At 67.7% G+C, this 818-nt stretch overlaps 1 protein-coding gene across 1 annotated transcript in view; it reads right to left on the reverse strand.

The window, feature by feature from the left end:
• RTL6 (retrotransposon Gag like 6) overlaps positions 1–812 on the reverse strand; it is a 1,765-nt gene extending 953 nt beyond the window's left edge. Inside the window, 1 exon segment of the mRNA XM_077757870.1 lies at positions 1–812. This exon segment is cut by the window's left edge and continues 9 nt beyond it. Coding sequence (XP_077613996.1) covers positions 1–618 — 618 coding nt within the window. The 5' untranslated portion in view covers positions 619–812.
• Between the last annotated feature and the right edge of the window lie 6 nt (positions 813–818).

Raw genomic sequence — 818 nt, forward strand, 5'->3', positions numbered from 1 at the left:
GCACAGCATCTGGCGCTCGCGCACCGCCCGGTTAGAGGCGGAAGTCTTCCGGATCTGGGCGCGCCGCGCGTGCCGGAGCGGAGACTTGTAGGTTCGCCGCAGCTCGGCCAGGAATCCCTGATAGTTGTTTCGCAAGGGGCTGTCGGGCTGCATGTGCGGGATCGCCCACTTCTCGGCCTCCCCGGTCAGCCGGGACACGAGGAAGGCCACTCGCTCGGCCTCGCCGGGGAAGCGCGACGCCTGGAAGATCATGAACCTGTCCATTTGCATCAGGAACCCTGCCAGCTGGCCTGGGTCTCCAGAAAAGGGCTCGGGCAGGGACGTCGGAGGCGTGGTCATGGGTCGGGTCCCGTTGGAGGTGATTGCAGAGATGGGCGGGGTGATCTGCAGGGCCCCCGGGATCCGGGCCCTGGTGCGCAGCAGGGTCAGCTCTGCCATCACGCTCTCCAGCATGTTGGTGAGGTTGGCCTTCTCTGCCCGCAGGGTGGAGGCCTCCCGCCGCAGCGCCGAGTTGGTGAGGCGCAGGGAGGTCAGGGTGTCGATGACGTCATCCATCTGGGCATTGGTGGACGCGGCGGGGGCTGGGGTTTCAGCTTTGGACGTCTGGGGTTGGACCATGTTGGCCAGAGGGCAGCCCAAGGCTGAGGCTGGGGGGCTGGGGGAAAGGGGGTGTGCGGAACCGAGAACTTGGGCACCTGCGGTGCTAAAATGGGGGAGGCCCAGACAGGACCCGGGGCGAGCGCGGGGTGCGACGCGCAGAGTGGCTGAGAAGACCAAGCCAGAGGGAGGCAGGGCGGTGGGCGCCGCGAGAATGCGCG

Source organism: Crocuta crocuta, unplaced genomic scaffold (assembly GCF_008692635.1).
Source record: "Crocuta crocuta isolate KB4526 unplaced genomic scaffold, BGI_CrCroc_1.0 scaffold143, whole genome shotgun sequence".
Lineage (NCBI taxonomy): Eukaryota > Metazoa > Chordata > Mammalia > Carnivora > Hyaenidae > Crocuta > Crocuta crocuta.